The sequence below is a fragment of the Mercenaria mercenaria genome, chromosome 9, assembly GCF_021730395.1.
Source record: "Mercenaria mercenaria strain notata chromosome 9, MADL_Memer_1, whole genome shotgun sequence".
Taxonomy (NCBI): domain Eukaryota; kingdom Metazoa; phylum Mollusca; class Bivalvia; order Venerida; family Veneridae; genus Mercenaria; species Mercenaria mercenaria.
The window spans coordinates 71,695,398-71,707,233 of record NC_069369.1 but is presented as its reverse complement, the minus strand read 5'-3'; the positions used below and the strand labels follow the sequence as shown (position 1 = coordinate 71,707,233).

The 11,836-nt window shown below is 36.4% G+C and overlaps 1 protein-coding gene across 3 annotated transcripts in view; it reads right to left on the bottom strand.

The window, feature by feature from the left end:
- Positions 1-1,633: 1,633 nt before the first annotated feature.
- LOC123547426 (dentin sialophosphoprotein-like) overlaps positions 1,634-11,836 on the bottom strand; it is a 68,123-nt gene continuing 57,920 nt past the window's right edge. For all 3 annotated transcript variants that reach the window (XM_045334527.2, XM_045334526.2, XM_045334528.2), the window contains exon 5: positions 1,634-10,683. In XM_045334527.2, coding sequence (XP_045190462.2) covers positions 8,591-10,683 — 2,093 coding nt within the window. In that variant the 3' untranslated portion in view covers positions 1,634-8,590. The remainder of the gene's footprint in view (positions 10,684-11,836) is intronic.

The window sequence follows — 11,836 nt, the reverse complement described above, 5'->3', positions numbered from 1 at the left end:
CACGGCTCATATGGTTAACTGCTTTGAACATAATCTTATCTGCTTTCTATTTTAACCCTTACCATGCTGAAAACATTTTATTCTGCCTTTGCGACCAGTGTAGATCATGATCAGACTGCACATCCATGCAGTCTGATCATGATTTGCTCTGTTCGCCATTCTGGTAAGCAGTTAATGGTACTGTTCATTATAGAAAATGGTAGGGTAACGGTTAAGGTTACAAATACGTTCCTTATCACAACAACCTGAGAACACTATAAACATTCTATTTACATACATTTTACAAGTACAATTTATTTATACAAAGATACAAACAACCCAAAGCAACAACAAATGTTATACAGATGAACGATTCCTTTTTTTTTCCTTTTAAGTTTTATCTTTTGTAACATGTTTTCACTTTAAACACAAAATAAAGCACCAATGCTCTAGTTCATAATGTACATGCAATTAATAAGTTAAACATGACACCTAACTGGTAATTAAATGAGATAACATGTATCCTCAAAACACATTATTCTCTGAGATAAAAGAATTCCAATCTTCGTAAGTGATAGGGCAACAAACAGGTTACCCTCTCTTATTGTTCATCACTTTCTGATAAACAATGAAGACAGACAATATCCTAAACATTTTGCACTTCTTTTTTATACAAAAAAATAAGCACCATAGGTAACACCCTGAAGCAAGAAACTACATAAAAATGTCTGAAATGATAAAGCACACAAAGAACTTGAAATTTCCCTCAACATCATACCCTGCAACATCAGCAAAATCACACCAAATGAAATAAAAATTCTTTAACAAATACACTGAAATTCATCAAGCTAAATGAATAACATTGTTAAAGTCATTTAGAATTTGTTTACAACTGAAGAGTAAAATTTCATCATTGTTGGCTGATTATTTTCAATTTCATTAAGCTACATTGTATATACATTAATGTTTCTACATTCTATGAACTTGTGGAGATTACATATATCAGAATCAAATTTATGTAATATTACAAAATGATTAACAAGAATATTACCTAATGATGCATATTTTCCATGGTAGCAAAATGAGTGTATAAAAAATACAGAAAATAGAAAAAATACAAATGGCAAGGGCAACACGAATCACAATGCAATTGATTTCAATATTATGGATTATTCCAAATCAAAGGGAACATTTTTTTTTGATCAAAAGAATAGTCACACAAATTTGAAATATTAGTTTGCAAGCTAATTGGAAGTAGTGAAAGAAATGGAAAATACTAGTCTCTTTTCCTGTTAAAAGGAAGTAATTCATTGGGGCATCTGCATTTCATGGTACTGAATTAACACTATCACTGCATGCTTCTACTTAATAACTTATGCTTATAGCTTATGCTTAAAATCCATATTCATCCCTTTGGTTTTTTTTCAATGGCAAAAAACATAATATAACATAATCACATAAATTTGATACAAAGCATTAAACAGATCAAATGTCCATTTACAAGGTTGTATCCCTATAAAATACTGTATAAACAAACATACTGTGGAATCATTGATAATCGCAGGGGATGATTTTTATGGATATCAAAGTTGAATCAATCAAAAAAAAAAAAAAACAAAAAAAAAAACATATATATATATATATATATATATATATATATATATATATATATATATATTCCAACCAACAACCAACAATTACAACAGTACTAAAATGGTTCTAAGTCGCTTATCTGAAATTGACTATTAATAATTGATAACTAAATGTGTTTAGTATAAAGATAGAACAGGTCAGGTGGCTCCATTTGAGCAAATTTGAGACAGGATGCTATGCTATGTACCAAATTTAATGAAGATTTGCCAGAAAAGTCATTAAAATATTTATATTTTTGCACTAATGTCCTCTTAAAGGGACCAAGTGCCCCTAATTGAAGAAATTTAACAGATGGCTTTATAAGAATGCTACAGACCGAGTCTGCTGACGATTCATCAAGTCCTTTCTAAATGATATTTCTGTTTTAATCTCAAAGGTCCCTAAAGGGTACCAAGTGCCCCTTATGAACAAGAGGACCATAATGGTCCTGAATCGCTCACCTGTCCCCACATAACCCAGTTTTGAACTGAGTATTTTTCTATTACTTGACATAGTGACCTAGATTTTTAGCTCATGTGAACCAGTTTTGAACTTGACCTAGATATCATCAAGATAAAAATTCTGACCAATTTTCATAAAGATCCATGGAAAAATATGGCCTCTAGAGAGGTCACAAGGTTTTTCTGTTATTTGACCTAATTACCTAGTTTTTGAAGGCATGTGACCCAGTTTTGAACTTGACCTAGATATCATCAAGATGACCATTCTCACCAATTTTCATGAAGATCTCATGAAAAATATGGCCTCTACGAGAGGTCACAAGGTTTTTCTATTTTTATACTTACTGACCTAGTTTTTGACCGCACATGACCCAGTTTCGAAATTTACCTAGATATCATCAAGTTGAACATTCTGACCAATCTTCAAAAAGATCCATTGAAAAATATGGCCTCTAGAGAGGTCAAAAGGTTTTTCTATTTTTAGACCTACTGACCTAGTTTTTGACCGCAGTTGACCCAGTTTCAAACCTGACCTAGATATCATCAAGATGAACATTCAGACCAACTTTCATACAGATCCCATGAAAAATATGGCCTCTAGAGAGGTCAGAAGGTTTTTTTATTATTTGACCTACTGACCTAGTTTTTGAAGGCATGTAACCCAGTTTCGAACTTGACCTAGATAAACATTCTGACCAATTTTCATAAAGATCAATTCAAAAGTATGACCTCTAGAGAGGTCACAAGGTTTTTCTATTTTTAGACTACTGACCTAGTTTTTGATCGCAGTTGACCAAGTTTTGAACTTGACCTAAATATCATCAAGATGAACATTCAGACCAATTTTCATACAGATCCCATGAAAAATATGGCCTCTAGAGAGGTCACAAGGTTTTTTTATTATTTGACCTACTGACCTAGTTTTTGTCGGCACGTGACCCAGTTTCGAACTTGACCTAGATATCATAAAGGTGAACATTCTGACTAATTTTCATGAAGATCCATCGAAAAATATGGCCTCTAGAGAGGTCACAAGGTGTTTCTATTTTTAGACCTACTGACCTAGTTTTGGACCACACGTGACCCAGTTTCGAACTTGATCTAGATATCATCAAGATGAACATTCTGACCAAATTTCATAAAGATCCCATGAAAAATGTGACCTCTAGAGTTTACGGACGGACGGACGCAATCACGGACGATGCATGATCACAAAAGCTCACCTTGTCACTTTGTGACATGTGAGCTAAAAAATCTGGGAGAAGACCTTACAAAGATGCTATAAACCGAATTTGTCGAGGACACATTAAGCGTTCACAAGAAAAAAGTTGTTTAAGTTTTTATTTCTTAACTGTAGCGGTCCCTTCATTGGGCAAAGTGCCTCTCGTATGAATTAATTTGAGAGAGAACCTTACAATGATACAGACGAAGCTTGATGAAGATCCATCAAGCAGTTCTTGAGAAAATGTCTTTTAAAGCTTTTTCTGTTTTAGTTCTTGTGGCCGGTAGAAGGGGCTAAGTGCCCTCATTTAAAGACCTTATAATGATCCTACAGACCAAGTGTGATGAAGATCCATAAGGCAATTCATAATGTTTTCTTTTTAGCTCTAGAAGCCTAAAAAGCCAAGCAACCAGAGTTGAACAAATTTGAAAAGGACCTAAAAATGACATTACAGGCCAAGCTGATGAAGATTCATTAATCAGTTCATGAGAAAATGTCATAATTATTATCATTTAAACAAGTTTGAAGGAAGACCTTCCCAGGATGCAACATACCAAGTTTGATGTAATTCTGACCAGTAGTGCCAGAGATGCTTATGTAAATTGTGGATAATCCACCAATATTAATAGCTCACTTTGAGCCTTCAGTTCTGGCAAGCTAAAATCTATAATGAATTCATATTCATAAAACAAGAGGGCCCTTAATGCCCTGTATGGCTCACCTGACCTATTTTTCACCCAGAAAAAACCTAGCATCTAATTTGGCCTGACTTTCATACAAACATTTTGACAATGTTTTATGTAAATCAGATAGATGTTAACCAAGTTTTCCAATTATTTTAACTAGTGACATAGTTCTTGACCTTGGATAACCCATTTTTAAACTTGACCTAAAATTGATGACTAACCTCAAAAGTGGCCTCTACAATGTTAGGGGTCATCTCCTGGTCATGATCAACATTCCTATAAAGTTTCGTGATCCTAGGCCCAACTGTTCTCAAATAATCATCCAGAAACAGTGTAATTCTTCTGGATCTCTGTGACCTTGACCTTTGTCCTACTGATATAAAAAATCAATAGAGGTCATCTGCTAGTCATGACCAACCTCCTTATCAACTTTCATGATCCTTAGGCACAAGTGTTCTCAAATTATCATCCAGAAATGGTTAAGCCATTCCAGGTCACTGTGACTTTGACCTACTGACCTCAAAATCATTAGGGGTCATCTGCTGGTCATAACCAACCTCCCTATCAACTTTTATGACCCTGGGCCCAAGGGTTCTTGTGTTTTATCCTGAAACGGTTTAACTATTCCCAGTCAATGTGACCTTGACCTTTGACCTCAAAATCAATAGGGGTCATCTACTGGTCATGACCAACCTCCCTTTCAACATTCATGATCCCAGGCCAAAGAGTTTTCAAATTTTGTCCGGAAAAGGTTTAACTGTTCCAGGTCACTTTGACCTACTGACCTCAAAATCAATAGGGGTTATCTGCTGGTCATGAACAACCTTCATTTCAACTTTCATGACCCTAGGCCCAAGGATTCTTGAGTTATCATCCTGAAACAGTTTAACTTTTCTGGGCCACTGTGGCCTTGACCTTTGACCTACTAATCTCAGAATCAATAAGGGTCATCTGCTGGTCATGATCAACCTCCCTATCAACTTTCATGATCCTAAGCCCAAGCATTCTCGAGTTATCTTCCAAAAACCGTTTTACTGTTCCGAGTCACTGTGACTTTGACCTTTGACCTACTGACTTCAAAATCAAGAAGGGTCATTTGCTGGTCATGAACAACCTCCCTATCAATTTTCATGATCCCAGACCCAAGCGTTCTTGAGTTATCATCCGGAAAACGTTCAACTGTTCCAAGTCGCTGTGACCTTGACCTATTGAGTCTGAAATAGAAAGGGGTCATTTGCTGGTCATGACCAATATCCCTATCAACTTTAATGATCCTATGCCCAAGCGTTCTTGAGTAATCATCCGGAAACAGATTGGTTTACGGACAGACAGCCCGACCGACCGACATAATCTGCAAAACAATATACCCCACCTTCTTCGAAGAGGGGCATAAAAATGTGGCTTTTTAAGTGTTCACAATATCTATCTATTATTTGACCCAGTGACCTAGTTTTTGACCTAGATAATCTAGTTTTGAATTTTACCTATATTTAATAAATTCATTCTGAGGTAGTTTCATAAAGATTAAGTAGAAAATGTAGCCTCTTGAGTGTTATCAAGGTCTTTCCATGATTTGACCTAGTGACCTAGTTTCTGACCTCATATAACCCAGTTTTGATAAAGACAAACATTCTGACAAAATTTTTGGATCAGAACAGAAAATGTAGCAAGGGTTTACTATGATCTGATCAAGTGCCATTTTTTTTACCTGGGTAATGAAGTTTTGTGCATGTCCTAGATTTTTTTATAAACAAACATTCTGACAACGTTTCATATAGATGATGTAGAAAATGCAGCCTGTAGATTGTTAGCAACATGTTCTTCCAACATTTTCTCAAAAACATTAAATGATTTAAATGAAGCCCACCCTGCATAAACTAAGCTCCTACTGCATCCAAAATGTTAGCATCACACAGTGATTGCTTCAAATATGGTCATTAATTTTTTAAAGAGTAGATATTTTCCCTGTGTTGTAAATAAGTAGCTGTACAAATATTTTGAAAATGATTTGCTGTTATTTTGATACAGAAATAAGTAAATTAACTTTTTTCAAGTATCCTATTATCATTAATCATTCCAACAGTACATTAAAAAGAACAAAAGTTCCAAAAGCACCTGTCAAAGAGAAGCTAACTCTCGGTAACTAGAAATTCATCCTACACAAATTCCTGATAATTCAAATAAATACTGAATAAAATTAGCACAAAAACAGACAGCCCTGAATTTTATGGGAAATTTTATGGTGAAATTAAAAGTAACCTATGTCATCAGAAAAAAATATAACCATCAGCAAAAATTGAATACGTAGTTTTATTACTTCTTCCCCACTTGATACCTCAACAAATTAAAACTATTAGGTATGCCCCATACGAACTCCATACCACCATAGGATGTTTAGTAAACAGTATAAACTTAATGTAAATACAGTCGCACCGACACGTGATAGGTCATATGGTGACTTTCCAGCTTTTAATGATGGAGAAGGACCCCAGGTGCCCCTCCGTGCATTATTTCATCAGGAGCGGGCACCTGGGTAGAACCACCGACCTTCCGTAAGCCAGCTGGATGGCTTCCTCACATGAAGAATTCAACGGCGAGAGTGAGGCTCAAACACACATCGAAGTGTTTTTAATGGAAATGAAGAGCAAACATCTAAATGATGTGATACAATGATCACCTGAATAACACTTAACTGAAGTAGTTATTAATGAAGTGGTTATTTGATAATATATGTCTAAAAACTGATCCTGTCTGGATATTGGGGCAGTACAATGTATTTTTTAACATTATTTACATTCTATTTATTAAAATATAATGTTAAGCTCCAGAATTTCTATGTACTTAAAATAATCAACATTGTGCAAGTCCATGAAATTAGATCCTAATGAACAAATAACTAGAAATGTGTCCATGGGACACAGATGCCCCCACTACATGACAAAGGACACAGATCAACTTTGGGAAAACAATATGTTGCTATTTAAAACAAGAGGGCCATGAAGGCCCTGTATCACTCACCTGACCTATTGACCAAAAGATCATCAAGATTAACATTCTGACCAAGTTTCATGAAGATACAGACATAAATGTGGGCTCTAGAGTGTAAACAAGCTTTTTCTTTGACTTGACCTAGTTTTTTAACTCATCTGACCCAGATTTGAATGTGACCTATAGATCATCAAGATTAACATTCTGACCAAGTTTCATTAAGATATGGCCATAAATGTGGCCTCTACAGTATTAACTAGCTCTTCCTTTGATTTGACCTGGTGACCTAGTTTTTGATCTTACATGACCCAGATTCAAACTGGAACTTGAGATCCTCAAGATTAACATTCTGACCAGGTTTTATGAAGATAAAGTCAAAAATGTGGCCTATACAGTGTTAACAAGCTTTTCCTTTGATTTGACCTGGTGACCTAGTTTTTGACCCCAGGTGACCCAATATCGAACTCATCCAAGATTTTATTGAGGGTAACATTCTGACCAAGTTTCATTAAGATTGGGCCAAAAATGTGACCTCTAGAGTGTTAACAAGCTTTTACTTTGATTTGACCTGGTGACCTAGTTTTTGAACCCAGATGACCCAATATCAAATTCATCCAAGATTTTATTGAGAGTAACAATCTGACCAAGTTTCATTAAGATTGGGCCAAAATTGTGACCTCTGGAGTGTTAACAAGCTTTTCCTTTGATTTGACCTGGTGACCTAGTTTTTGATCCCAGATGACCCAATATCAAACTCTTCCAAGATTTTATTGAGATTAACATTCTGACCAAGTTTCATTAAAATTGGGCCGAAATTGTGACCTCTGGAGTGTTAACAATCTTTTCCTTTGATTTGACCTGGTTTACATTCCTGTAAACTTTGGTGTCTCTAGGTCAAATACTTTCGGAGCTATGCACGACAAAACATTAAAATGACCATTTTTAACTAAGTCAGGGGTCATAACTCCTACAATACTGAATGAATCTGGACGCAAAACCCCAGGTGCACAACTGCACATGCTGACCAACATTCCTGTAAACTTTGGTGACTCTAGGTCAAATACTTTTGGAGCTACACGCGACACAACACTAAAATGACCAATTTTTACAAAGTCAGGGGCCATAACTCCTACACCACTGAATGAATCTGGACACGAAACCCCAGGTGCACAATTACACATGCTGACCAACATTCCTGTAAAGTTTTGTGACTCTACATCAAACACTTTTGGAGCCAGACGTGACACAACATTCTCAGAAGGACGAACAGATGGACGGACAAGGGCAAATCCACATGCGGCATAAAAATCCCATTCTTTGATCTTAAACCACAAATCAATATCCCCTTTGACCTTTTGGGTCTAGGTTTTGCACACATCACATGACACATCTTGTTCTGTTAATGTTTGTGCCCAGTTATTAAGTGTCCATCCAGTCTGGACAAAAAAAAAATGACCTAATATCTTTGACAGATGAGAGTGACCTTGACCTTTACAGCATGGGGGTCTATCAATCTATAAATATACATCTACCATTATCCCCAATAAAGTTTTAATCACAGTTAATAATGCACGTAATAATTACAATTCTGTACTTCTTGTCACAACTGTACAACATAGCCATTACAAAAAACTATCATAAGCTACTTTTACAAAATGGTACATAGTTTTAAATGAATCTTTCAGACTAAATTCCTTGGGGTCTTTATCTGTTAAGTTATTTCTGTAGATGACTGCATCAGGCACTTCGTTTTCTGCTTCAGTCAGACTGCTTTGTAAATGCTCTGTGTTCACTGTCACTGTTTCACCTTTTGTGCAGTTAAATGACACAGACTCGGCGCTTGTTGTGTAAATTGTCAAAGGTTCTGAACATGTTGTTGTGCTCCCTATAACATCTCCCTCACTTGACATGTTTCTTCCTACAGTGTCACCAACATTTTTAAATTTGTGCACCTGATTACTTGCACTTTCTGGAAAATCCAGAGACAATGGTCCTCTTCTTGTTACTTCCATCTCCTCATTACCAGTACGCTGTAGAGCCAGATTGCAAAATTCATGACTTGACTGATCAAGCTGTTGGTCCGATAGCTGATTTGCTAACAATGGCTGTTCAGTTTTGTCATCTCTTGTACCTGTTTCTCCATCCATAGAAACTGCTTCTTCTTCATTTCTTGAAAGATTCCAGTCAATGTTAAAACTTCCAGTAAGATCTTCAAAACCATTATTAATCTCTACACCAAAACTATTGTTAATCTCTACACCAGCACTACTAAATGATATGTCATGTCCTGGCAATTTTTTTCCAGCTTTCTTATTTTCAATGCTGTTCCATTCTTTTGAGTAATTTGTTTCTTCTGGAGCAGCCTGCTTATCATCCTCCAAAGAATGGTCTACAAAGTTTTCTGAACTATTTAAATCCGGTTTTGTTGAGGGCATTTTTATTTTACCTTCCGCAGGTGAAGATGATGATGCAGAAATACCAGATATAGAAGTTTCTCTTGATTCTGGTGGATCACTTTGACTGATAATGTCACTAAAATTCTGCCCAGCTCTCAATATCTTTTCTTCAAATGCTATCCGCGAAAATTCAGCTTTTAATACATCTTCGTCACCATTAATGTGCTTTGAATGATGTAAAAGATTTTCAGAATTGTCTACAACTGCGTTCATTTCTGCCAATCTCTCAGAACATTCTGTTTTTTCTACTTTGAAATTGTGAATAATCATATCTTCTTTTGAATTCCCTTTAGTTACTTTTTCAACACTACCTGCAGCGCTTTTTGCATTTTCTGGTTCATCACCTGTATTATTGATGTTGGATGAGTGGTGATTGACTGACCTTTTGTTATCTCCAGAATCAAGGTCATTCACATTACTGCTATCGGGCATGCTGTCGTATGCTGAATTTTCAGTATTTGAACTGCAACTTGAGTCAGATCTATCCAGGTTATTTTTCTCCACTTTAATTTGGTCATCATCTTGACTGGTCCGATGTATTAGGAAACCTTCATTGGCTCGTCTAGATGGCAATTCCCTGGTATGTTTACAGGTCACATTTTTACTAATCACCTTAAACCTTTCGTCTCTCCCAACATGTTGAACATCTCTTTGGTTATGCGCATCATCCCAGCTATTTCGTAAAATATCTTGTTTTCTGTAACCATTGAACTTTTCCAAATTATCCATTTTTGTTTCCTCAATACTATCTGCACTGTCATTTTGCGACATTTGCCTACAGTTTCTGTTATCGTGTTCAGAGGATGTTGAGCTCAATCCTTGTACACTTTTTGTGTTGCCAGGACACACCTCATGTGGGCTTTGCCTGTTTGAAATATGCCTGTTTTTTGCAACATCCAACACTCTTTTGTCAGTTTCAGAATTCTTTTCATCGGGCATGTTGATGTTAGGATTATAACGAGTTCTACCATCTACAACTTTATTTCTCTCTTGGCCTGAAAGTCCTGCCCCACCTTGAGAAAAAGTACCTCCTTCTGGAGATACATCACTTTCTTCTTGTCCATCGAACTTAACACCGGTCTTTCTTTCCAACTCATGAACAATATGTATATTTTCGAGGTCATAAAATATTTTCATGATAACCCTAAGTGTCACTGAATTGGATTGCCTGCCTATCCAACGTTCTAAAAAGGCCAATGTTAAACTTTCTCCTGGTGGCACCTCCGCTTTTATCACACTTGTTTCTTCAACATTAAAATCTGCAAAAAAGAGATAATACTGAAGTTATAAGAATACAAACAACAGTATTTCAGCAAGAAATCTGGATATCATTGGATTTAACAACACAAAAAACAATTGTTGGTCACATGGTGAATTTCCAGTTTCGACCAAGAAGATCCCAGGTGCCCTAAGAAAACCAGTCGGATGAATCTTGTGTTTTGAACATTTATCAAACTTACTATTTTTTGGTTGGGTTTAATGTTGCACCGACACAGTTAAGGTCAGTTATATGGCGACTTTCCAGCTTTGATGGTGGAGGAAGACCCAAGCTGCCCCTCCGTGCATTCATCATGAGCAGGCACCTGGGTAGAACCACCAACCTTCCGTAAGCCAGCTGGATAGCTTCCTCACATGAGGCTCAAACCCACATCAATGAGGGGCAAGTGATTGGAAGTCAGCAAACTTAACCACTCAGCCACGGAGGCCCCAATTATCAAACTTAGTAAAAGAAGATGGATACTTTAAGTTTGGGTTTTTCCATCACTTTTTTTTGTAATTAAATAATTTGGAGTTTTTTTGCACTCTTAAAAATTCTTACTCAAGCTCAATGTATGTGTCTGGAAACAGATTTTCACATCTACAGGGTTTCCACAAATTAGGAGAACTAAACTTGCCTGACTTTCCCCTGACCAAAATTTAATTTTCACTGACCATTATTATATGTTGCCAAACTTCTTCATTCATGTTAACAAGATTTATTAGTCCCCTACTGGTTGAAAACTATAGGAATGCGCTTTTCCGTCCGTCTGTCATTCCGCAATTTCGTATCCGGTCCATAACTTTGTCAATCATTAAGGGATTTTAACATTACTTGGCACAAATGTTCCCCATGATGAGATGATGTGTCATGCGCAAAAGCCAGACCCCTAGCTCAAATGTCAAGGTCACAATTGGAGGTCAAAGGTCAAAAGGACTTTTTTCCTGTCCGGTCCATAACTCTCCCATCCATGAAGGGATTTTAATATCACTTGGCACAAATGTACCTCATAATAAGACGATGTGTCATGCACAACTTTCAAAACCCTAGCTCAAAGCACAATTGGAGGTCAAAGGTCAAAAGGACTTTTTTCCTGTCTGGTCCATAGCTCTCCTATCCATGAAGGGATTTTAATATCACTTTGCACAAATGTA